The sequence below is a fragment of the Miniopterus schreibersii genome (assembly GCF_964146895.1).
Source record: "Miniopterus schreibersii genome assembly, chromosome: 4".
NCBI lineage: Eukaryota > Metazoa > Chordata > Mammalia > Chiroptera > Miniopteridae > Miniopterus > Miniopterus schreibersii.
Window position 1 is genome coordinate 62485196 of NC_138105.1, and position 25395 is coordinate 62510590.

A 25395-nucleotide genomic window follows, 5' to 3' on the forward strand; every position below is an offset into this window, starting at 1 on the left:
TCTCCTAGGCTACAACCTGTATGACATGTTAATGTGAATAGTATAGGAAATTGTAAGTATTTGTGTATCTAAACATAGAAAAGGTACAGTAAAAAATGTGGTATAAAAGATAAAAAATGGTACACATGTATAGAGCACTTACCATGAATGGAGCTCTCACGACTGGAAGTTGCTCTGAGTGAATCATCGCGTGAGTGTATGTGAAGGCCTAGAATATTACTGTACACTATTGTAGCTTTTATAAATACTATACTACACTTATAGTATTTATAAATACTAATAACACTATGCTTATTTAAAAAAATTTTTCTTCAGTGTAACTTTATCTTACTGTAACTTTTTTACTTTATTTTTATTTTTTTATTTATTGTTGAAAGTTTTACATATGTCCCCTTCCCCCCATTAACCCCCCCCACTCTCCTCCTGCCCCCAACTTTTTTACTTTAAAAATTTTTAACTTTTTGACTCTTTGTAATAACAGCTTAAAACATACATTGTACAGCTGTACAAAAATATTTTCTTCCTCTATAACCTTATCTATAAGCTTTTTTCTAGTTTTAATTTGTTAAAATATTTTTTTTTTTACTTTTTTATTAAAAACTAAGATACAAACAAACACATTAGCTGAGGCCTCCGCAGGGTCAGGATCATCACTCTCACTGTCTTCCACCTCCACGGCTTGTCCCACTGGAAGGCCGTCAGGGGTGATAGCACACACGGAGCTGCCATCTCCCGGGACAACACTGCCTCTCCTGGAACACCTCCTGAAGGACCTGCCTGAGGCTCTTCAGGAGGTGTCACTCTTTTCAGAAATAGGTCCACAGTGGTTTCCTTGGTTTGTTTTTTGTTTGGGTTTTTTCATCAGATTTTCTTGTAAGCAAATAATGCACCATAAATATTCTTCTGTATTAATGAAAACCTTTCGGTGTGGGGGGGTCCATGTTTTCTAACTTTTGAAGGATCTTGTTGAGGTCTGCAGAAGCTTCTGCTAAACCCTCCTTCACAGTGAATTTTCTTGGGGATTCTTCTTTTTTCTTACCCTGAAGCTTCCTGTTCTCTGGCCTCTTCTTCGGCTGTGTGTTCCTGTTCAGTCCCAGTAACTCCTCACTGGCCAGTTACTCAGGAAGCAGCTCGGGGAGCGCCTCGGTGTGTCATTGTCCGCGCTGTGTGCAAGCTGGTCGCCATCACAGCCACAGCCGCCGAGTTTTGCATCCTCCTCTTCCTTTGCACATCCTTGGCAGTCTCGGATGAACCTCCTGAGATGCCGTTCACACATCACTAGGCAATAGAAAATTTTCAGCTCCATGACAGTCTTATGGGACAGTCATCATATGCAGTTTGTTGTTAACCGAGACATCGTTATGTGGCGCATGAGTGTGTGGTTCCCTCTGCTCTCCGTTTTGTCCCTGTCAGTCATCACAAGTCCACGTCCAAGCTAAGGTTCAAGTCCACATAGTAGTAGTAGTAATAGCTAACACTGAATGTTAATTATGCCTGACACTGTGGTAAAAACTTTACAAATTATTTTATTTATCAGCCCTTCTGAGTTAGATATTATTATTGTCATTTTATAGATGGGGTAGCAGAGCTTAAAGAGAATTAAGGAACTTACCCAAGGTATCAGAGCTCTGATGTGATAGAGGCTGCATTTGAAGTCAGTCTGACTTTGAAGTCTTCTGTCTTACCCACTAAACTATATTAACCTCTCTCATGGAGCCTTTCCCTTCCTCCAGCTTTGAGTGACCACTGCCCTCTCTGTACCTTAGCATTTTACCTGTACCTTTCCAAAATTTGATGAGTTCTACTTTTAATTGAAGTTATTTATTTACTTATCTGCCCCCCTTTAGTTCTTGGAAGGCATTGTCTAATCCATGTTTATATCCCTCTTGTTCACTGGAGATTTTTTAAAAACTTAATTTTTAAGAAAAACTCCAACCTACCGAAAAGTTGCAAGAAAAACACAGCTCTCGTATATGCTTCACTTAGATTGAGCAATTTTTATTTATTTGCTTTCTCTCTGTAATACACTTCTGATGAACTTTTTTAGCTGAATAATATGAAAGGAAATTGTAGACACCATAACCCCATCATTTATGTCCTGAGAACAAGGACATTTTCTTAAGTGACTGCATTACAATAATCAATTAAGGAAATTTAACGTAGATCAAATATTCTAATAAACGTCTGTATGTAAGTTTTCCCAGTGTTCCAGTACTGTCCCTTCATAGCATTGTTTCTGATCCAGGATCATGTGTTATATTTACCTGTCATGTCTCTCTAGTCTCCTTTTATCTGGAGACACTTCCTTGTCTTTCATGACACTGATGCTTCCAGAGTGGAGACCAGTTGTAGAATATCCCATGATTTGGATTGGTCCGGTGCTTCTTCTTGAATAGGATCACATTACGAATTGTCAGGCAGTAATACTTCATAAGCGAAGTAGGGTGATAGTCACCAGATTTCTCCAACACACGTCGTGATTTAATAAACTGAAATATATTGCCATCTAATTTTGAAGGCCTTAAAGAGTGTTGGACCACCCATTAAACTGTGATTCTTCGAGTTGCCTGGGAGGCTATCAGTGTAGAGGGGAAATGGGAGTTGAAGGTGGTGAGAGGGGAAGAGAAGCAGTAAACGGTATCTGGCATCCCTTTCATCCAGAGCATCTCTGCTTTGATTACTTTGATATGTTCCTTTGGTAAAAATGGTTCTACTGCTAAAAAGAAAAACAAAGAACAAAAATTTTACTACTATGGTCCAGTTACCTCATGTTTCAGATGAGATTCTGAGAGCATTGTGGACTTTCCCAAGGTGGCACAGCTGGTTTGTGGTAGGGCCAGGATAGAGTGCAGGCCTCTTGAATCCCAGGCCATGGCTTTTTGTTTTATCTTGCTGCGTAACCTTTATTGGATCAAGGACTCCTCCCAGAATCTGAACAAATCTGTTTAGACCTTTTCCCTTTAAAAGCCGCATATAATAAGTTTTGCGTTCAACTTTAGAGAGTTTCAGAAGTCCCTGGAGCAAACCTATGGACCCCTGCTTGCTTCTGTCATACTTTTGCTTAAATCGTTTTTGTTAGCTTTACCATTTGCCAATTGAGGGTGTTTTTTTAAAAAAAGTATTTTGTGGTTTGAAACACGCGATACCTTGTTCATTCTAAGCTTTTTTCCTTTGTTGGATTGTGGTAATTTGCCAGTGGGTAAGGGAGCACTTTGCTCAGTGTCGTCCTGCCTGCATGTTGAAGATAGTCTCTCTTGGCAGGCTGCAAGATGAACAACGTTAATGTGGTATACACACCGTGGTCTAACCTGAAGAAAACGGCTGACATGGATGTGGGACAGATAGGCTTTCACAGGCAGAAGGATGTAAGTGTCCGCACTGAGGGGGCGGAGCCCTACGAGTGGAGTGTCATCTTTTCTGTCTAACATCTTTGTTGAGGGCTCAGCATACTGTATGTTTTCTAAAGGGAATCAAGCTGGGTTGCTAAGCCCCTGGAAAGCCTCTTCCCTGTTCTGGGGAGAAAATCATATAATAAAGATTCAGTGTTTTTTCCCGTATCCCTCAAAGGTGAAAATTGTGACAGTGGAGAAGAAAGTGAATGAGATCTTGAACAGATTAGAAAAAACCAAACTGGAGCGGTTCCCAGACCTAGCAGCAGAGAAGGAATGCAGAGACCGAGAGGAGAGGAATGAGAAAAAAGCCCAAATTCAGGAAATGAAAAAGAGAGAGAAGGAAGAGATGAAGAAGAAGAGGGAAATGGACGAACTTAGGTATGTTGGAGCTATAGCATTGGTATTGACCTTGAAGATTCTTTACTGTGTTTTATATGAGTTAGAAAAAGACATTTATACTCATGTGTTGGTCAAATGGGTTACCCTTTTATAGGGGCAGGATATGAGAGTGTATGAAATAAAATAGCTAATTTTATTCTCGGGATAAACCATAATAAGTTATCCTCAAAGTTTTGTTTATAAACATCTTCAGGAAAAGAAAAAATGCTATATTGAGTGTTTAACATTGACTAGCTATGATATTTGAATAAAGTTGTCTTTGCTCTAAAGACCAGTGCTAATAAGTCTTAAAAGTTGTTTTTAAAACCTCTTTTTTACATTTTATATATTTATTTTACATTTTGAAAGTCCAAAGTAATTAATGTAGTGAGGTCTGCTCCAAAACACTGCATTTTTTTTCTTTTTTATTGAAGTGACATTGGTTAATAAAATTAAATAGTTTTCAGTTGTATGATTCTATAATACATCATCTGTATATTGCATTGTGTGTTCACCCCAAGTCAAGTCTCCTTCCATCACCAGTTACCCCCCCATGTCCTCTTTTACCTCTCCCCACCTCCCCTTTCTCTGTGGTAATCACCATACTGTTGTCTGTGTCTATAATTTTTTTTTTTTCAAAACACTGCATTTTTTTAATATTTTAATGCTTTTATTGAATTTTAGAGAGAGAAACATCCATCAGTTGCCTCCTATACGCACCTTGACCAGGGGTCTAACCCACAACCTGGGTAATTGCCCAGACCAGAAATCGAACCAGCAGCCTTTTGGTGCATGGGATGACCCTCCAACCAACTGAGCCACACTGGCCAGGGCATCAAAACACTACATTTAAAAATAATAAATAGTAACTAAAATATAATTCAGATCCTGAAATTCTAGTGTATAAGGCCATAAGCATACTTGACTATATTAATTTTCTATTGCTACTGTAACAAATTAGCACAAACTTAGTGTCTTAAAACAGCATAGATATATTATTTTATAGTTCTTTATGTTAGAAGTTTGATGTAGTTCTCACTGGGCTATAATTCAGGCATCCGCTGGACTGTGTTCCTTTCTGAAGCTCCAGGGGAGAGTCTGTTTTCTTTTCTAGCTCTTAGAGGCTGCCCACATTTCTTGGCTTGTGACCCCCTTCCATCTGCAAAGCCAGCAACATCGCATCTCTCTGACCTTTCTTCCACAGTCATAGCCCCCTCTTTAATCACAGCTTCTTTGCTTTCAAGTTCTAGTATGATGACTTTGGGCCCACTCAGATAATCCATGGTAATCTCTCATCTAATATCCTTAACTTAATCACATCTGCAGAGAAGATATGAAGTAACATATTTATGACCGGGGTCTAACCCACAACCTGGGTAATTAGCATGTGAACGTCTTGGGGTAGTATCATTATTCTGTCTCTCACACTGAATCTATAGATGTATAGTACTATACCTGAAGAGCCCATAATTTTTCTTCGTGAAAAGAAGGAAGTTGATTCTAATTCCTAGATTTTCCCCACAGTTGTCCATAGATATTATGTGTTAAATATACCAAAAAGAAGGAAAAAAAGTGTTGATGTTATTCCTTTGGGAATGTGTAGTATCAAAGTGAGCTCTCTTGCCATGTCCTGACCCAGTTGCCTTGAACATCTGGATTATTAGAAAGGTTGTCAGAATTCTGTGGTATGATCAAGTAGTGGAACTTACTAGTTATCCACACATATTCCTGTTGGGGATTCTGCTAAAACAGAATGAGGGACTACATTTAAAATATAATATTCAAACGGAGAACTCCCAAAATGTTATCCTGAGTTATATTTGCTAATGTGGGGCAGACTAATACTAGATTTAAACATTTGATACGATCTAGAATTGTAAGTCTGCTTCTGTTAGTAGTGAAAGAAAAATGATCAGCTCATCAGTTCTGTGGAAGTTTGAGTGATGTGGGATTTAGAGTAGTTTATTCTTTTTTGTTTTTAGTTCGGCATGGGGAAAAAATTGAAAACATGTCTTTTTGTGCCCTTTACAAATCTGAAATAATTTTGTCTGGATACATAATATTATATGTTAGAAATATAGTGTCATTTAATTTTCTTATAATATTTAATAAGAAAGAATACCTAACATTTTTGGACACTTGTCATCTGCCAAACACTGTACTGTGCTTTACTGCATTATCTCATTTAATGCTAACCATAGCCATATGAGGTAGATAATTTTTGCACTTTGTAGATGAGGAAACAGACTAAGAAGCAGTTAAGTAACTTGCCTAAACTCATGTAGCTAGTCTTAGTCTGATTCTCAATTTTACATACACTATTACCATACTCTGCAGCCCTCTGTTTAGTCTATTCAATGTTAAAGTATTTATTCCATATATATCAATCAAGTAATACATAGATGCCATAATTTACCTTAAATTACATTACATTTTTGTTTCATATTAAGCTGTATACAGCTAAAATTTAGGGAATTTTGTATGTTTGATTTCACTATTTTAAAAAGTTACAAGCATTTAAACAGAAGAATCCATTTGCTAAAACACAGTTTTCATATCTTCTGGACTTACTTTATAGTGTCAACAATATATAAAATACTCATGTAAACAATTCTCATTATTCAATAAAATTTTGGATTCAAAAGTTTAATCATTCCCATTTTCTAAGCTGTTTCTAGTCATTTGTAGTTGTTCCACTTGTTTCTTCAGACATAAATCTTTATATCGCTCTGGTACATGTACATAAAAAGGAAAATGTAAGTGGAATAAACTAGAAGTCACTCTCCTAGTCCATGTTTTTCCTCATAATTTTATCCCTGCTGCTTGCCTCCCTCCCTTCCTTCCTTTGTTTATTTATTTTTGTTAATCCTCACTAGAGGATATTTTGTCCATTGCTTTTTAAAGAGAGAGGAAGGGAGAGGGGAAGAGAGAGAAAAAGCGGTGTAAGAGGGACACGTTGATTGATTGCCACCCGCACACGCCTCGACCAGGGCCAGGGATCAAACCTGCAACCTAGGTATGTGCCCTTGCAGAAGCTGCAAGGGGCTGATGATTAGAGATGCTTTGTTAGGGGAAACGAGACCACAAACTTACATCATTTGTTTTCTGAGTGGTGTGGGCAACTGGACTTTCAACAGTCGGCTGACTCTGGTCAAGCAAGTGGGGTTGTGAGATGAGAATGATGGTAATATATGATCAGGTATTTCTCAACGTCCTAGTTTCAGCCCAGGCATGTTGAACAAAAAGTTTTGTTGGTCACACAGTTACAGTACAGGGAACGTTATTTATTGACAACGCAAAGAGTATGATTTATCAAACAGTACAAACAGCACAAGGGGGGCTGCTTGCTCTGCAGGTGGTTTAGAAGCCCAGAAGGGCAAAGTTATGCTTTGTAAGCAGCTTCAGAGCTCAAGCTGCAAAAATCTAAATATTGGGCCACAGGTTATGATATTAAAGCTCTTATAAGTCCTCAGTGGTTACGTCCAATGGTATAGTCCAGTGAAAGCTTACCTGGCTCTATTTTAACTTTGTATTCTCTTACTTAGTTTTTGTGGGACTGTAGCAAACATCAAAGTCAAGCTCACCATGTGAATGTTGAAATAAACAAGAGTCAGGGAAATGTAGTTAATAGAGGATAAGTGAGTAACGGGTCAGAAAAGACAAAAGGTAAGAACTGTGGCAACCTGAGATAGGGATATTTAAAGTACGCATCTGGGAGATCAGAATTGGAACCTAAGGCTCAGGTGATTGAAGTCAGAAGTACAAGACCCAGGTAAAATGGCAAGTCACACAGGTAACATGCATCATCAGTTTGAACATTGACATGAACTTGATTTGGGGGCAGAGACTACTTCAGCAAGGAGGTTAATATGTGAAATGTAAAAGGTTATAGTTGATAAATGGCAAAGCAGGAATTCAAACTCAAGTCTGTCATTCCGAAGTCCATACTGCTGCAATACCATGCTGCTTGTAAGTCAAAGAATGAACAAGTTGGCAAGGCCCAAGTCAAGGTTATACCTAGGGAAATAAAAAGAATAAAAGGTTTGGTTCAGTCCAAAATTTCATGTTGTGAGTGTTAAGGAGCCCTTGGAGGTTTCTTGAGATATAAGGAAGAAGTAGACTTGTAAGGATGATGAGTTTAGTGGCAACATGTAGAAAGAGATAATGGTGAGACCTTGATTAAAAGGATGATATAGCCTGATGTGGAAATGACTCCTTTAATTGTACCTCTTTTTCTCTCTGACGCACTACTACTGCTGCCTTCTATAAATAATGCTGTGTGCCACCACTCTTCCTTTTAATGATAAGCTCTTTCAAAGAAGCACTTAGATGCATCCTGGTGTCCCCTTATATGTGACCCAGTGCTTTGCATATACAGTGAGTGATTAGTCAATATATTATGAATGAATAAGTAACTGAGATTAGCTTCCCTGATACAGGGATTCTTGAGCTAAGATCAAAACTATGTTTGCTAGTTAAAAGGGGTGGCGAGATGGAAATATAGCTCTAAGCAGAGGGAATATTTGTGCAAAGACCCTGTGTGGGAGGGAGCGAGGCAAAACACAGGACTAAAAGTAGGCCCAAATGTCTGGAGCAGCTGGCATGAGGGATCACTGGATCAGGGTACCCGTCCATGCAAGGCCCCATAGACCATATTTGTCTTCATCCTAAGAGTTGTGTAAGGTTATTAAGCAAGAGGTAGTATGATAAGGTTTGTACTTTGCTGACCTGATTGGAAGAAGAACCCAGGTGGGTGTGACTAGGCCAGGTAGGACACAGTTATCCGCATCACAGTGGTACCTTGGACTGTGGTGGTGATGTGGAGGTGGAGAGACATGAACCAATGACAAGTAATTTTGTAGATAAAATGACAGGATTTGAATGGAGATAGATTGGATTGAGGGGAGAGACTGGGGAAAAAGAATGACTCCTTGGTTTCTGATTTGTGAAATGGAATGGATAGCCATGCAGTTCTTTGAGGTAGGGGATACTGGAAAAGAACCCAACCTTTTGTTTTGTTTTTGTCAATCCTTAGGATATTTTTTCCATTGAGGATGGAAGTATCCACAGGTTTTTTTCATTAATCTTTTTAGAGAGAGTGGAAGGGAGGGGTGGGGGAAGGGGAGAGAGAGAAACATCAATGTTAGAGAGACACATGGATTGATTGTCTCCGACACGCATCCCAGCCGGGGCCAGGGATGGATCCTTCAACCCAGACCCATGCCCTTGACTGTGAATCAAATTCGAGACCCTCTGGTGCAAGGGCCAATGCTTAACCAGTGAGCCACTGATGCCCTGAGCTAGGGCATCAACCATTTTTGATAGTGGAGAAGACCATGAGTTGGGTGCGGATATAAGAAACTGAAAATACCTTTGAGGCATCCAAAAAAAATAGGGCCCTGGCCAGTGTGGTTCAGTTGGTTGGGTGTTGTCCTGTGCACCAAAAGTTCTCAGGTTCAGTTCCCTGTGAGGGCTCTTGCCTGGGTTGTGTGCTCGATCCCCAGTAGAGCAAGTACAGGAGGCAGCCAGTCGATGTTCCGCTCTCACATCAATGTTTCTCTCTCTCTCCCTTCCTCTCTCTCAAAATCAATAAAAATATTTTTTAAAAAGAGTCAGGCTGTTGGATGGATGGGATTGATGGATCTCAGAGGAAACCTGTGGCCTAAAGAAGGGTAAATTTGTGTTTCTTTCGTATAAGTGGGTATTTAGATCCAGTGGTTCTTGAACCTGGGTTATAGATGCCCACAGTGGAGCATCTGTATGTTTTAATCTTCACTGGTGATTTTAAAATGCAGCCAGGATTGAGATTCTCTGTTATAACCACTTTTTACTTTCTGCTCGTGCAGCTTATTGATTTTATCTGTTTATTTCTTATAAATACCACTTACTGTTACTAATATCTCTTTCTGGATGTCATCTACCAGCTCATTGTCTCTTAACTGTGACAGTTCTCTTGCCCTTTAGTCCTCAATTTTCAGTTTCTACAGTTCATATTTACTTGGATGTCTCACCATTACATCAGAAGTAGCATGTTCCAAACCAAGCACATCTTTGCAACATTATCTCATTTCTCTCAGTTGTACCATTGTTTCACCCAAGCTAGAAAACTTGATGTCATTGTTGATTCCTCTCAGATTTATCCCTTTTTACCAGCACAGCTGTCAATGCTGTGGATTCATGTCCTCTAGTTGGGATATTGCAGTAGACTGGAACATGATGGCAAGAGTGTGAGTTTAGGAGGCAGAGCTGGGTTCAAAACCTAGCTTCTCTGCTTGTTAGCTGTGAGACCTTGGCTAGCTTCCCTAACTTCCCTGACTGTGTGTACAGTGGGCATGGTACCAGAGCCCTTGCTTCATGAGGTGGTTGTAGGAATTGGCAGTAATTTATTATGTACATAACAGAGGTCCTAGCAAATAAAGGATACTTGGTAAATGGGAAATACTATTATTATTAACTGATCTTTGCTTTAGTCTCCCTTCCTCTCTCCTGTCTGCTACAGATTATTATTCTTTAAAACACTGGTATCATACTGTCTCACTTTCTTTTGTCTCTGTGTATTTTTAATATAACTTTTTGCATAGCTATTGCTGAATAGATCTTATTTCCCCTCCTGGTAAGTTCTTTGGGGGCTAGGTTTTGTTTTATTCATCTTTTTCTATTTTCTTCCTATCCCACCCTTCACCAGGCTTAGCACAGGGTCTTACATATCATGGCTACTTAATAAATACTTATCAAACCTCATATGTCTCTTTTCTATCATGTGTTGTGGCTTCTTGCTGATCACATTGTGTTAACTCGTGCAATTAGGACAATATAATTGGGCCTCACACACCCAGCCTGATTTCCCAGTACTTTGCTTTTAGACCCCACTTGAGTTGGTTTGATTGAGTTGGTTCAAAATACCACTGTGGATACCACCTTTTCGCCTTTGTTCATACCATTCTCTGAATCTGTCCCCTCACCCATCCCCACTTACTGGGCTCAGTTTGGGTTCTACCTCATCTGAACAGAGTGCCCCAACAACCCATCCTACATTGATGCATATATTGTAGTCTCCTTGAGGGCAGGGATTGTATTTTTTGTTTTCAAAAGACCCTCAGCAGTGCTAGATACACATAGTGTTCATGTAATTCTTGCCAGCTGGATAACCTTATTTTCAATGTTTTTCTTCCAGGAGCTATTCATCACTAATGAAAGTTGAGAATATGTCTTCAAATCAGGTATGCTCAAGCTATTTGCTCTAATGTCGTGCCTTGAAATAATTCACTAAATTTTTAATAGAGTTACTGGCCAATATTGACTCACATGTTGCACAACTATAGAACACTCAGGTGGATTCTATTAGACATTGCCCCTCCTTCCTTGTGGACTTCCTCCTGTGTTTGTTTTTCAGTGGGTCACCTTGTGTCATACCTTGTCTGTTGTGAAGTGTGGGTCTGTTAGTACTTACAGGGCTTTCTCATTCCTCATTTCCCTCTTTCCTAGTTGCAGGCATACAAGAGTGCCTGTTTTATTAGTGTTTTGTATTAATGTGACTTTAGATTCTATATTATAACTGAGCGAGAACAAAACTATCACCTTTGATTAAAAAATAAAACAGAAGTATTAACCCTAAGATCTTATCTGTAGTGTAACTACATTGGTTGTTTTCATGTTCCTCAAGACCTGAGATTAAGAGAAATGGTAATCTGTATTATAGTACTGAAAGGATCTTCTTAGCATTACCTAGTTATTTTACAGGAACTATGTCAAGGATTTATTGTCCATGAGTACTATCTTTCCCAAAGTTTATTTTGAAGTGTTTGGAGGTAGCACAATTTAGCTATTGTTAAACAGTCTAATATAGTTTACAAGTGTGCTTTAGATTTGTGTTTTCCAATATGCTAGGCATGATTGCATGTGGTTATTTAAATTTAAGTTAATTAAAATTTAATTTAACTTAAAAATTTAATTTCTTAGTCATGTTGACCACATGTGTCCAGGGACTACCATATTGGTGCAGAAATAGAATATTTCCATCATCACAGAAAATACTATTAAACAGCACTGCCTTAATACTTGGAAATAATTAACAGAATTGAAATCCCCTTAAAGATCATCTAGTCAGAGCCCATATTTATTGCATGAATTGGAATTGTTAATAGGATTTTACATCTTGTTCATATCTATATATCCTTCTGAATGTAATATAATATCTTTATTCCTAGGAGAACTAAATTTATGAGGCTTCTTTATGAGTCTGAGATGTATCTTTTAATTTATTCCTGAAAAATTCCACAGTAATTAAATAGAACCTTGAATTTGAAGTTTAGAGATGGAAACTGTCATTTACTAATTGAATAAGCTTAATAAAGTTATTTAACCTCTCAGGGTATATCCATCAGCAATAAAAAGGAGACATATTACCTCATAGGGCTGTTCTAAAATTTAAACAAGGGCATATGTGAAAGTTCTTCCTTAGTCACTCTATGAATATAAATGGTCATTGTTATTTCTTACTCATAGAGTCCTTAGTTGTTATTTTCCCACAAAGTATCAGTATCAAAAGGTGAGATGTATATAATCCCTTCTGGAAACTATTCTTAGATTTCTTGAAACTGTTAAAGTAGTTTAACAGTTGAACAGAAGTCTTTGACATGCCCCAAATCTAATATCTTTGTTGTGGTGGTGGTTGCTTATTGAAGGTTTCCCTTAGGGGCTACTCTCCAGCAGAAATCTGGCACCTATATTATGTGTAATTTCAGGCATTTTCATTCCCATCATTATAGATTTTTAAAGTTTGGATGTTGATCTGGAATTATTAAGTAAACACACACATACACACATGAATGTACATATATATACAAATACCATTTGATTGTCAACAGATGTTAAAAGTTCTAGGATTAGGAAATCAGATTTGTAGATCAAAGGATTACTAATCCTTCTGCTTTTCCTCTCCCTCTGTTGCTTGCTACCCCTGTTCCGGAGCTCAGGTTTGAATCACGTTCAAGTTTCCAAGGAAGTTTTGCACTTGGTGTTTTGATTATTTCTTGCAGTGGAAGGGCTCTTAAAGCTTTTTCTTGTACTTCAAAAGAATAAGCTTTAATTCTCCTTGTAACCATCCTCTGTTAAGGGGATACAGACCTTTTATGTTCCATTTTGGCAACATGATCAGTTAATTTTCAGTTAAAGGCCGGTGTTTAAGTGGGAAAAATATTAGTCTTCCGCTCTGAAGTTGGTTTTAATTTTGAGTTTGTGCTCTCCTATTTTAGATTAGTTCTCTTCAATGAATAATTTCTTTCTACCCTTTCTAAATTTGGTATCAGGAACCATAACAATTACTTTTAACATTTTATGCGCTTAGCATCTTATAAGTGGACAACAGGAAACCTATTTTGCTATATTGAAAAGCATATTCACTCTTACAGAGAATCTAAAATATAAAAATTGTTCTAATAAAGTCTTGGAGCTCAGATATATATTTAAGTTACTATAATCCTAAAATACAGATTCTTAGACACATGAGATATAACTCATGGACTTTATAAGGAATTACGCATTTTCATCGTCACCAACTGAAATTATCTTGGTGAGTTTTTCATTCTCAGTGTTTGGAATCTAAAGCTAACCTTCAGAGATAGAGGATGACTCTTTCAACCTCTCTAATGCTATTAGTCAGTTCAGGACTCTAGTCACAGTTCTTGTGCTTGCATAAAAGACAAACATTAGTGTGCTCTTTGTATAGTTTTTATATAAGGCATTTTAAATATGGCCTCAGTTTGTTAGGTAATTGAAGAGAAGCTCACAGAAAACTCCTGAGTGAAACTGGAGATTAAACCAGGCTTCACGGAAACTGTTGTTTCCTACCTGTATCTGTATTTGCCTACTTACCTCAAGTAGGAGCTACTAAGAAGGAGAAAAGCATGTATACCTATAAGCCTAAGTCCTCTCTGACAGCTCGGGTATGATGCAGTGGGAACGTGAGAGAAGCTGAAACAAATGACATTCAAGTGGTGACATTTTCAAGCTAATGTACCAGAACTTGCGCTATTAGTGAATGTTAGCCTTCAGTGCAGTTTCTTAGGGTGTGCAAGTATCTCAAAAAATGAGTCTGGGCTCTATTTTTGTATTTGATCTTTAGGACTTGTTTATATTCCACACAATCAAATCAGCTCCTTTATGCTGTACACAAACATAAAAGGTTTTTTAATCAAAAACTTGGCAAGCCAGCTGACTTGATAACTAGCCTATGGCTTCCTAATAATTTTTCCTAGTTTTTTTTTTAAAAAAATTCAAAGCCATCTGTGAAGTCACAATTATGTGACAGCCTTGAAACTCAAAAGAGTGCAATTTAGGCCAAAAGTATTGTTGCATATAGGCATCGTTGGCATAAGGATATTGAGGCAATATTTGTCTGGTCTCCTATTATATGGCATATTTGTTAAAGGAGCAATTGCATTTTTTTGTTACCTCCTATACTCGGTCGGTTGGGCCTTATATCATAGTTTGGATATCATTGGTCGCCTGATGTGTAATCCAGGCCGTGTAATGACACCTTAGAGAATATAGCTGCTAATCACCTATTCTAAACAATTAACAATTTAAGATAGAGAAGTGATGAGTGAATTTAATTATTTTATTTTTTCTTTCTTAACTACAGTTAGGCATAAGGCGGCTTGTTACTTAAGACTTAATTGTAAATTTACAAATCGAGTTATTTATTTTGAAGGCTATTATGGTTTCACTTTTTTGTTTCCTACAGGACGGCAATGATTCAGATGAATTCATGTGAATGGAGAAATGGACCTTTTAAAGATGTGAATTTAGGGACAGTTGCAGATGTTTTGATGTCATCCATGTTCTGAATTATGAAAAACAACCAACCTTCAGTCTACACAAATATCAACTTGGGAGTTTAAAAAAATTTTGTTCCCTTTTTTGATGACAGAAAAGGATCATATATATATATAATCAGATATAGTTGGACTTGAAGACAGAATATAACTTTAGGAAAGTGAAAATATATGTGCCTGAACATGTCTTGGTAGCTCACGAAAGTTGGCTGCCCTTGTTCTTGGGATAGACTTTAGAACGAACCAACTCTGAAAAGTATTTCTGGTACTGTGGTCTGTCCCTGAAAACAGATGTCTTGAAAAGCTTTTCATATTCTTAAAATAGCTTCACTTCTCTTCAGATGAAGGTATTGGTGAGCAATATATAGGAATGTTCCTCTTACCCTCGATTTCCTGATTAGAAAAAGAAGCATATGGGTTTTAAAGATGATAGTGATATTTTCATTCAAGTTCCATTGTGTTGTCTGAGTCAATTAGCAGAGTTGTCCTCTGCTCTCAGCTTGCCCTGGCTTATACATTCTTCATCCTTATTATCTCTGAGTGAGGGCCTCTATCTAAGGTACCATGAGACTTAAATAAATAGTTGGTGTTAATCTAGGTTAGACCATGTGGCAGTTTTTACCCGAACACCAAATAACCCAAGCCACAGAGATTACAACTTCCAGGCCCTGGAGTTATTTCTCAGCCCTGAGGGGAGAAGTAGAAGGGAGGCTACCTGATTTTTGTCTTGGAATACAGTATAAAGCAGAAGTCCCATGTTGTAATTATGATTTTAAAAAGAATTAAGCCTTTCACTAGCCAGCCAAGTAGTTTGTTTATTTACCTTGAAATAATATTTATTTTGAGTTGTAACCCAAGAGTTCAGATTTCTCCATTGTAGACTCAGTAATTTATTATGTAACAGTACTACTCATTCAAACCACCTGCTTTCCAGTGTGATTTTGAATAGAAGATATATTTTTATTAAAGTGTGTAAGGCAACCCCCTGCAGAAAGAAACAAGAACAAAGCCTAAAGGCTAGGAGGCATACAAATTCACATTTTAACCACACCCAGAAGTGTACATGGAGCATTCTTGTTCTAACACAGCAAAAATGACCTCTAACAAATTTTCTATCTGTAATAGCACTTTGGAACTGTGGCTAAAACCAAAAGACTTCAGTGTTTCTATGTATCTCAAGTTGGGGTATGGGGTTGAACTGGAAAATTCTCTGAGGCATAAGTTGGCCAAATTTTGAGACAGAGTTTGGGAGACAATTCCAGAAATTAATGTTTGTGTGTGTGTCTAATGATATTCAACCTGGAGTCATGTGATTTAAAAATGTAATAATAAAGAATCTTTTTTTATTTGGAAGGATAGTATTAGAATTTGCTTGTTATCTCTGTCCCCAAGCTGGTTTTAAGGGGGCTCTGGCTATAAAAAACACACAGCAAAAAACGTCACCTGTCATAGGCTCAGTCTCTGGCCAGTTCTACAGGGGTATCTTCTCTCTCACTGATAACTGTGTCTTCCCCAGATGCCCACTGGGTCAAAGTGGTGACCTTTCCCAGACACACTGTTGATGGATGTTGGTAGTAGCTGTGCTCTCCAGCATCACCTGTGTCACCTCAACTTCCTACTGCTTCTGAAGGACTCCTCTGTACCCCATGTTACAGCATGTAGTAGATGGAGCTTTTGAAAGCCACATCTATTTTTGCTAGAGTTTAAGAGTCCCAAGGGTCCAAATTTTAAACGCTTTATAACTTTCAGCTTTAAAATGTCAAGGCCTCTCTTCCAAATTCTCCAAGTTGAATTCCAAGCTCTCAGACCTTTTCAGCTGCTCTGTGCTGTTTTCCTCCTACCTCTGCCTGTGTGTTGGGTAGTTTTCCCCCACAGCTCTCTTGGACCCAGAGAAAGCAAGGATCTTTTCTTCTGAGAACATGACAGTACCAGCAGGTCAGACTGTTGGCTCTGAAGTCATCTCATTTCTTGCTGTTGACATGTTTCCTAAACTTCCTATCAGAAAATTCCAAATTATTGGTATTTTTATGAGCTGTGCCCTTGATCAGATTCGTGCATCTTGAGGATTTCTCTTTCCAACTCTGTCTCCAGTTTCTGTACTCAGATGTGCATGCAGGTAAAATTCACTTTGTCATTTATTTTATTTCATAAACTGCTCTGTTACATCCCTATAGCTTTAGAATTCGTTTCTTATCCACCTTTGTGCACCTAAGTTACAACCTTTGGGCAAGAGCTTTGTCACAGAGCTTGGGAAGTTTACCAACATATGGAAGGTTTGTGCATTAGGAGGCAGCCATAGGCTGTAGCTGAACCCTTTCAGTATCTTCTGTTACATTGTTTTTACTTTCTTGAAGCGAGGGTTTTGGTGAGACTTGTAACTGTTTAGTGCCAACGGTTTCCCTCAGGAAGGAGGGGGAGCACACATACAGCAAGATTAGAGAGGGCGAGTTCAGCTCTGGCCTCCAGTTTCAGAACAAAGCTCTTCCTCCACTTTTGCACCTGTCTGAGAGGGGTTGCTCTCGTTTTCCAGGCTGGAATAGGTTATGGGAAAAACTGAGCAGGATGGAGAAATGGAAAGAACACCTGTCCGATTTTTCCTGAGCTGTGAATTGAAGCCTGCTCTTTCTCAGATTTGAAGTATGGCGCTGTGTATAACATATCCCATACTCAGAATGATCTACTAGAATGAGTGGGTGACCTTTTGATTTTAAAGTAGACTGTAAAACAATCAAACTGTAATTAAAAGTGTAAAATTAGAAACTTAAAGTCCAAGCTAATTGTCAGTCTCGACCCATCTAACTCCAGCAAGCATGTGACAGCTCAGAAATGAGGGCAGCACTGCTCGTGCCCGACAGGCTCCCGTTCCAGTTCACTGAGTGGGAGCTCTTCTCTGCCCAGCACATGGCCTAGCACAGGCAAGAGACTTTATGTGCATTGTATCATTTCACAAATGAGATGGTGCCAGCTGCCTCTTGATCATGTCCTGGATGAATGATATGTAAAATATAATAAAAGCTTCTAGTTTAAGTAAAACCAAGTGTGTGTATGTGTGTGGGATTTCACTTTTCACCTTTCTCCTCCAAGACTCAGTCCAGGGATGTGCAGGTAGGGAGAAGGAGGTTCTTGGCTACTTGACGTGATGCCTTCAAACTGAATTTTGCTCTTTAGCAGGAGGAGAAGAGCAAATTAGTGAAGATTGCCCAAGTATTCCTGGAAGAGAGCCATAGAACCCGGAGCTCAAGGATCAGGATGTTTGAGCTCTAGTAATTGAAGTTTACAACTTGATCCCCTCTGCTCCCCTCTCCCCCCGCTCCCCAATTCCTAGGATTCTGCCTGAGGTCTTGACTAGGGCGAGGCTGCCAACATGAAGACTTGTTGGAATGGTATCACTGGTGAAGGCGGTGGCTTCAGACCTGGGTTCTATATATACATTCACCCCTTCCATGGTAGCACTTATTCTAACATCACTCAGTATGTTTGCAGAGAGGTATTAGGGTAGAGGGAGCTCCCAAAACATTCTCCCAGTGGTAAAAGCATATTTGAATTCTTAAATATTTATTAAGTGGGCATTTGGGTTATATTTCTCACTAATCAGGGCAATACCTACATCCTTTTGGTTATAACACCCTTAGCTACTAGAATTCTGGGATTTAAGGTTTTGAGTAAATTATTCTACATGGGGGAATGTTAGGTTAAAACCAGAATTTTCATATAGAAAAATGTAGAGATGCATGTGTATACTTAGTGGACTCAAGTATACTGAAAATACAAAAAGCTATCAAATGCCGTTTATTAACTGTGGCTTATCATTAGAATGTATGCACCTCTGTTTTTTGGTCTCACCTTGTTTGTCTTTCTGACTTCATGGTGGCCTCAGTTATTGGGGTAACTGAGCTTTCTACCTCAGCGGTTGTGACTAGCTCTTCATGCAGCCAGATGAAAAAAGAAACAGGTCTCTGCCCTCTGCTCTTGGCATGCACCGATTGGCGCTGACTTGGCATTTTCTGCCTTTGTTGACAGCCAAGGGATGGAGGCCAGGGGAGATGAATGCTCGCCCGAGAAGCCCGTGCAGCTTCTGCTAGTTTCCAAACCTGGTGAGTGGGTGTCAGTGTTTAAGGCTGGAGAAAAGAAGGAATTCTCCCGAGTCAGTATTGTTTTTCATTCCCACATCAACCCCGTCCTGTAACCACGGCAGTAAGAATGTAAGACTCATGGCCTGACACTTCACATGCTGCCTAGCGGAGGCCTTTGCTGCCTGCGCTGTTGCCGGGGTGTTGGTTTCTGCCTCCCCAGTTCGCCTTGCACAGGGAAGGCTAAGACATTTCCTTATCGTTTCTGGGACATGCTTCTGAGAACAGCATTTTTCAGGTGTTACAGGCTGTTCTGTTGGTCTTGAACCTTTTTGGCTCTTTGGTCAAATTCAGGGTCAACAGGTCAAAATTACAGACTGAAAAAGGTAAAGAGAAAAATATAGAAGTGGTGTCCTTTTACCCTGCTCAGCCTTGCCAGACGTCTCTTCAGTTGGGAAGCTCTTAGTTTCATTATTTTACATCCCTTAAACTTTGACATTTTTATTTTATGGTTAGTGTACTCAGCATCAATGAGGCTTACATAACTGTTTTCAAAACTAGAATTGCTTTAAGAGTCTTTAGAAAGGGGTAGAAGGCCTGAAGCAGACAAAGCTTAGATTTGGTTACAGAAAAAGCCTTCCTGGTGCCTGTGGTTAGATATTTCTTTTTTCAACAAGAAAGGAAAAGATGTTTCTTCCCGGCACTGCCCAGAGGGAAGCCCCTCGCCCTTGGTTCCTCTTCTGCCAGGTGGGAAGCATTATGCTGCCGCATTTAAAACGAGCTGTTCCTGGGGCTTTGTGACAGTAAAACCTTGGTGAGCAGAACAATACATAGATTACCCGGACCTTTTTTTCTCCCTCACTTTTACCCGATAACCGCTCATATATCAGGGAATAAAGAGGGTAAAGCAAACATGCAAACCTTCCCTTGTTTTAGCATGCCAACCCGACTCCTTCCACCTTGTGACCCTGAGCTCCACTGGGGGAGTGGCCCCCAGGACCCCCTGGGGTTCAGAGTTGGGAAGACTTTCAAATGTTTTTCTTTATGTGAGTAGGTACGCATGGTTCAGAATTCGAAAGGTATGCAAGGCCATAGGGCACAGCTTTTTAGGGCAGTGGAACTATAACGGTAGGTATGTGTCATTATACATTTGCCCAGACCTGCAGGATATTCAACACCAAGGGTGAACCCCAGCCCAACCGGCGTGGCTCAGTGGTTGAGGTCACAGATTGGTTTCTGGTCAGGACACATGCCTGGGTTGCGGGCTTGATCCCCAGTAGGGGGCGTGTAGGAGGCAGCTGATCAGTGACTCTCATCATAGATTAATGTTTCTGTCTCTCCCATCTTCTCTCTGAAATTAAAAAAAAAAAAAGGTAAAAAATTTAAAAAGCGTGAACCCCAGTGTAAACTGGACTCTGGATGATTATGATGTTTCAACGTAGGGTCATCAATTGTAACAAGTGTATCACTCTGGTGGGCGATTTTGATGATGGAGGAGGCTGGGAATATGTGTGTGTAGGGGATAAATGGGAAATCTCTGTAATTCTGCTCAATTTTGCAGTGAACCTAAAACTGCTCTAAAAAAGTCTACTGAAAAGAAGAAAAGGGTATAAGGGGATAAGTGTTTCCAGTTTTCGTTCTTGGAGGCAACCAGTATTACTAGGTGGTGGTGGTTGTGTTTTATTAAAGGCAGTAGTTCTAGATCTGGACTCGGTGAACTTGGAGATTCTCGCCTGCTTCATGGCCTGGATGTACCAGTGGCTCAGCTAAGGAATAAGGGAACCTTTGCATACCTGGGGCATTTAATCCAAGAGAAAATGCTCAGCCACTTCCCAGACATCACACCTCGCTGCTGGGGCTTAGGGAAAGGTGGTGAGTTCAGAAATGCACGGGAACAAGGGAGTGGAGAGTGCCTCGGTGTCCCCGCCTACTAAGCAACCTCTGCTTGTGTACCAAGTTACAGAACAGGTTGTCTCTGAATACGCTGCTGTGTTCCAATTAAAATCAGCCCACAGGAAAGTGAACCAAGGACAGGAAGAAGGCCACTTGCTTTCGTCTCAGTTTGTGCTTCAGGACTGGCCTCAGGCAACTGAAGATGTCAACGCCCCAACTCCCTTTGATTCTCTCCCACCCCCAGTCTGCCACCTGAGCGACCCAGGGCCCTAGCACATTTTCTTACCGAGACAGAAGGATGAGAGGGAAGATGTGGGGGAGGGTGTGCACAGTAGAATGAAGCACAGGGAGCCATACGCCTCTTCCACCCCTAGATTTTACCTTTAGGAGTGTAGGTTATAGAATACAACTCAGCTACTTTTCTACCTGACTTAGACAAGTCAATTGTCCCCTCTCGGCCTCCTCGTGCCCACCGGAAAACGTAGAACAGGACTAGAGCAAGGATTATAAATTCCAGTGCTATAGCGGTCAGGCAAGTGATGGAAATGAGGGCCAGTGAGGCGAGGTGAGCAAGTGCGTGCATGCCCCGTGTGTGAGCTCCTGGCTCTGCCAAAGAGGACAGCTGCTCCTCTGCTCTGGCTAAGAATTGCCAGGGGGAGACAGAGTTTATAAGAGAAACCAGTGACTGACTGAGTCACTGAAGGGGCTGAACTTGATAGGGCAATAAAAAAAGAAATGGCCTTTTTCTTCCAGTCATTTTCTTCAATACTCTGATTTCTCTTCCCAGCCCTTTGATGACATCTTGGATGAATAGACCAGATTCTGTGACCTTCCAATCACTTCTCAATACAGGAACAATTTCCATTTTAAAATTACAACTTCCCTGTGTATATTAAGTCCCAGTCTCATTTAACTCACGTTTGTAATCATAAATATAATTCAACACATCAACCCACCTTCTAGTTCAGGTCTGATCCTTCACTTTGCCTCTTCCAACTCAGCCCCCATGCTCCCCAGCAGCCGGCTTCTCCAGAAGCGGGCAGAGGCTAAAAAGGTAGATTTAAGGAAGGTTAAGGCTTAATCTTCCTCCACGGGGGCCAAGGGTAGGGGTCTTTTGTGACAGTCACTATTGTAATCTGGTTATTGGTGTGTCTTGCAACTAGAATATGGGTGTACTCAACTACCTACAGCTCTCAGCTTTGACACTTCTGATACACAGTAGCAAATTACATTATAAATCTGATTTTTAAGTCAAATATCCCAATTCGTATATGTTAGCTCAAAATTATTCCACACTGCTGGACCAAACCAGGCCTGTCTGGGCTGTGCATTGCCCGTGAGCTGTCAGTTTGAGGATTCTGGGTTAGAACAAGTTCTAAGGTCTCTTGCAGCCCTCATTGTCTGTGAATTTATGATTTTCATAGATTTAGCAAGATCCACTGGAAGTCACCCAGGCTTTACCCTCTTAGGCAGCTCTCCCTCACACACACCTGGGAATTTTGGGTGGCAGAGGCCTTCTGGAAGTGTATTATCCTGAGTGCACACCACCAGTGTCCTGGAGAAACAAGAGATGAAGGGCCAGCAGGTGGCAGGAGAGAATAGCATGGGTCTCAGCTTCCATGTCCTTGTGAGTCTATCTAGAAAAGCTATACTTCTGGGGGTGGGAGATCGGCTTCAAGGTTCTTTGCCACGGAAATCTTAGAAATGTGAGGTAGACAATGCCCGAACCTTCTAAACCAGTACCATGTAATTTAAAAAGAAAATGGCTGTCAAAATATAATGTTTATATTTAAAAACAAATCTCTTGTTTCAGAATCAGCTTCCAGCTTTTAAGCATAAGGAACAGATTTCATAGAATCATAGAATTTCATAGAGTCATAGCCAGTGGAGGTTGGAAGGGACTGGAAAGGTCGTCTAAGCCAAGCATGCACTTCTATGCCGTTACAACACCCTGAAACAGAATTCCTCCAGTCTCAGCATGAATGCGTCTAGAGATGGAAAGCTTGTCCTTTATAAAGCCATTTGTCCATTAGAAAGTTGCTTTACTGAGCCAGAGTCCACCCACAGTGACTTCTGCCATTATTTTGTCTTCTGGAGTCACACAGGGCAAGTTGAATTCTCCCATCTCACAGCCTTGAAAGGTTTGAAGATAACAATTGCCACCTGTGACTGCTGCTTATCACCAAGTGGCAAGAAAAGCGGGCATCCGAGGACAGAAGATGGTTCCTCACATCACGTGGGTCAAGTTCCCCCAACTCTCCTGTTTGCCTGACTCCCAAGGGAAGAGGTGCTCCCCAACTGTGCGCGGGCCCACCATGGGCCCGGCGGCTTGCACAGGGCAGGGTAGAGACCATTGTCCCCACAAGCAGCCTGGATCACCTGACTGACGAATATTGTCAACAAAACCCAAAGTCTCTTCCACACATTATGTTGATTAGACTATTGGGACTTCGGGGGGGTTTTGGACCAGAGGACTTTAGATTTATTAATTAAAAAGAAATTTTACTGTAAATTTAACAAACACCCAAAATAGTACATGGAAATAAGTATTCATTTCTAAGGATAATATAAATACCCGTGTTCTTTCACCCAAGCTAAGAAATAGAACAGCCCCCACTCCAAGCCCCCTTTGTGTACGTTCCTAATCACACCCCTTTCCTCCCTGCCGACTCTCCTGACTTTTGTGATAACCATTCCCTCGCTTTTCTTCTGGCTTTTATCCCTTACGTGCATTTCTCAAAACAATACACTGTTTGGTTCTGCCTGTTTTGAACTTTATATAAATGGAATCTTACTGTAATTGTTTTCTATTACTTGTTTCTTTCAGTATTTTGTGTTTAATGACTTTCCCCTACTAAAGATACGTTATTAGAGTCTAACATAATCCCCTTTACAAATATTATCTACATTTTTATAAGCATTCCCTCTATATTGTCATCCAAAAAAAATTGGGAAAACATTGAATGGGGTAGGTCTCGGTAGCGCTTTCAGCAAACTTCTAGAGACATCCTTTTTGGCTCTGATGAATCAGTTATTCAGCACACTTTGGGCACATTTATCATACCTAATCCTCCAGATTTAATTTTAATCCAGATTCTAGTTCCCTACTTGCTCTGATGATGATTATCTTGCTTGAAATCCAGATAAAATATATTTATGGCATTTTCCTGATCTACCAGTCCAGAAACCTTGTTAAAATGAAGCTTAGAGTACTCAGGATGCCTCCTAGTAATTGCTGTACCATTTTCTAAATAACAAAGAAGCCCTTTGTTTCCTGTAATTTTGCCTGAGATTGATGGCAGGTTCACCAAGCCTATAGTTGTGGGAAACTGGCCTTTGGAAAATCAGCACTACACTTTCTGATCTATTGCTTGCCATGATTTCTCAAAGTTCACAAATAACATTTGGGTGGTTTCCCTTCACAGGTTTTCAATACCTGGAGTGTCCTTTTTCTGGGCCAGGAAATTATGACTTGGAGAAAACAGGAGACAACTAATCCGCTGAGACAAGGAAGGCATTTTTAGCACAGAAAAGGAAACAGGACAAAGCTCTTGATGACTGGCTTCTGGAAAGTCATAGCTAAAGTACTTGTAAGAAATTGGCCATAGGAGTGGGTTTAGGAATTTGAGGGTGTAGGGGCACGGTTGGGATATTTACTGGAGTAATGAAAGCGTGCAATCATGAGACATGAATTGAACGGCGGAGTTAGGATGATTGTGTATTCAGTCCATTTAGCATGGAATCATAACTTTCTCCGCCAGCCCAGAAACAGGAGAGGAGGAAGAAGGCAGAGTATTCCAAGGCTGAGGGGGTAAATTTAGTTGAGTTTAGGCCATTTGTGAGGGCAGCAGCCAAGGGACAAAAGGGGGTAGGACTGGGAAAACAGGACAGGTTCTGTGGCGATGTGATGAGAGGTGCGTGGGTTCTGGTTTTGGTAGGAAAGGGGAAACACTGAGTGAGACCCTGGGTGAATGGACACACACAGTAGGGTGACAGTGTGGCCTGGGGAAGTGGGGTGCATGCTGCTGAAGACGGCAGAGAATGATGCCAGGAGGTTCAGGTGGGGCGTCCCCGTGCAGGTGAGCGCCACTGGCGTCTGGGCATCAAGCCCCCACGTTAGGTGCCAGAGTCACAGAGTTGAAGGGGAAAGTGCCAGAACCGATGCAAACTTCAAAAGAGGAGCAGGGAGACAGTTACAGTTTCATGGCCCACAGGCTGCAGCGGGGAACACAGCAGTGTCCTGCTTGATCGTAGAATGTGATGCAGTGGGAGATGTCCCCACGGTACCGGGGAAAGCCGCTCTGGCTACGGAGATGGGCGAAGAAGAGAAAGGGGTTGAGAGTGGACGGAGAGGCACGATGATAGAGCTGGCACGTAGGGGCAGATGCAGCTCTGGGAGGCAGGCTGTCAGGGACAGGGCTGAGGGGATTGGAGAGTTGCTGGACATAGTAGGGGAGCTGGTGAGTGGTTTTTCTTTCTTTTCTTTTTTTAAAAATATATCTTTATTGATTTCAGAGAGAGGAAAGGAAAAGGAGAGAGAGAGATAGAAACATCAATGATGAGAGAGTCATTGATCAAGCCCGCAACCCGGGCATGCGCCCTGACCAGGAATCGAACCCCGATCTCCTGGATCCTAGGTCGACGCTCAACCGCTGAGCCACACCCTGCCGGGCGGTGAATGGTTTTTCAAGGAGAGGTGTGGATAATAGGGGTGAAGGCACAAAGATTGGGGAGATCTGCATGAAGACCAGGAGTGATCATGTTGAAGCCTCAAAACACCCTGTGGGGTGCAGATGTTCTACTTGATATAAATGCAGAAGCCCAGAG

At 40.5% G+C, this 25395-nt stretch overlaps 1 protein-coding gene across 2 annotated transcripts in view; it reads left to right on the forward strand.

The window, feature by feature from the left end:
- The window catches only part of CCDC25 (coiled-coil domain containing 25), a 37774-nt gene extending 21816 nt beyond the window's left edge, over nt 1-15958 (forward strand). For both annotated transcript variants that reach the window (XM_081136409.1, XM_081136410.1), the window contains 4 exons: nt 3262-3365; nt 3568-3770; nt 10945-10990; nt 14515-15958. In XM_081136409.1, the coding sequence (XP_080992535.1) occupies nt 3262-3365; nt 3568-3770; nt 10945-10990; nt 14515-14544 (383 nt within the window). In that variant the 3' untranslated portion in view covers nt 14545-15958. The remainder of the gene's footprint in view (nt 1-3261; nt 3366-3567; nt 3771-10944; nt 10991-14514) is intronic.
- The last annotated feature ends 9437 nt before the right edge of the window (nt 15959-25395 follow it).